Source organism: Chlorella variabilis (genome assembly GCF_000147415.1).
Source record: "Chlorella variabilis unplaced genomic scaffold CHLNCscaffold_5, whole genome shotgun sequence".
Lineage (NCBI taxonomy): Eukaryota > Viridiplantae > Chlorophyta > Trebouxiophyceae > Chlorellales > Chlorellaceae > Chlorella > Chlorella variabilis.
In genome coordinates, this window is record NW_005435083.1 from 1 (window position 1) to 1,368 (window position 1,368).

The window sequence follows — 1,368 nt, forward strand, 5'->3', positions numbered from 1 at the left end:
GGGGCGGGGCGCAAGGGCCGTGGCGTGGGGCGCAAGGTGCCGGTGCGCGGGAAGGGCGTCTGGGGTGACGGCAAGAGCGGGTGCCGGACTCAAGGGCAGCGGAGGGGATTGGGGCCCATAACCTGTTGACGGGAGGTATTTACAAAGGCAGCAAGAGTAGTAAATTCGCACTAGAGGCGGCGTTAAATAGATCTGGGGTGGAGGAGCATATTCCCGGCATATACTTGGGATATTCCTGATACGATGCGGGTACGATGCGGCACAAAGGCATCATGGTATCGGTGAGCATAATGGCTGGGTCAGGTGCACGAAAGGGAGTGGCACAAGTGTCGATCAACTGGGAATGGGGTGGGGAAACACAATTGTGCGGTGTCTGGGGCGGGAAAGGCGGGAATGAGGGTATCAATGCAGCGGATGTGTAGACTGGACACGTGGCATTGTCACAGCTCAACACTGCAGCCAACGCTGAAGACCGCAAGGCAGACGAGCTCGCCCTCTCCTACATCGGCCTGTGCGTCAAGCCGGTACACCAGCCCACCATCCTGCGCTGCACTACGTCCAACCAAGCCTGGACCACTCTGCAAGAAACCTTCGCCGCCAAGACCTTCGCGCGCAAGCTGCAGCTGCGCCGAGACCTCAACTCGCTCAAGATGGCCATCAGCTTCTGCCTGTCCCCTGGGCTGTATACCAGACCCGTTACTCCACTCCCAACCATCTCACTGACGGTGCTTGATTTGGTCCCATCCCATCTGCCGTAGCTCTACCCTGACAACAGTTAAGGTGATACCCAGCAGCGCCCAAGCGCCCTAGTGCGCCGCTGCTTTGCTTGCCCTTACAACGGCAGTGCCCTAGCGCCCTTGAGCGCCGCTGCCTTCCGCCGGCAGCGCACTAGCGTCCTTGAGCGCCGCTGCCGCCGCTGGCAGTGCACTAGCGCCGTAGTGCGCCGCTGCCCCCCCACACCTGCCTTCCCCCCCTTCCTATATACTCCCCCCCTCTCCTACATTTTCCACAAAGGCGGTGCCTAGGGCTGTGCTGTCCTCGTGAGGCACACAGCTCCCCCGTCCGGTGTGCCTGGCCCCGTGTGCCACGCACCGGCTCCCTTTTATTCTTGGGCACCGTCCTTTCCCCCTTTGTCAGCGGTCGCCAGTCAGCCACCACCGACGGCCACCACCGCCGGACACATCACCGACGGCACCACCAGCTGCCACCCCTGCGGCAAGCACCTGCAACACCCAACGGCGGGCCACACCTGCGGCAGCCACCAACGGCACACCAGCTGCCAACCCAGGCATACGCTGCCGCAAACAGCCGTCACCTATCAGCCTCCAGCAACGAGCGGCTGACACAATGACTACAGACGGCACCTCC

The 1,368-nt window shown here is 62.2% G+C and overlaps 1 protein-coding gene across 1 annotated transcript; it reads left to right on the top strand.

Annotated features, from left to right (window-relative positions):
- Nucleotides 1–272: 272 nt before the first annotated feature.
- Nucleotides 273–939, top strand: CHLNCDRAFT_142672 (hypothetical protein; the record flags this gene model as incomplete). The annotated part of the gene is made up of 3 exons (XM_005849375.1): nucleotides 273–281; nucleotides 447–682; nucleotides 924–939. 3 exons carry the CDS (start codon nucleotides 273–275, stop codon nucleotides 937–939), a joined length of 261 nt encoding a protein of 86 aa, XP_005849437.1.
- Between the last annotated feature and the right edge of the window lie 429 nt (nucleotides 940–1,368).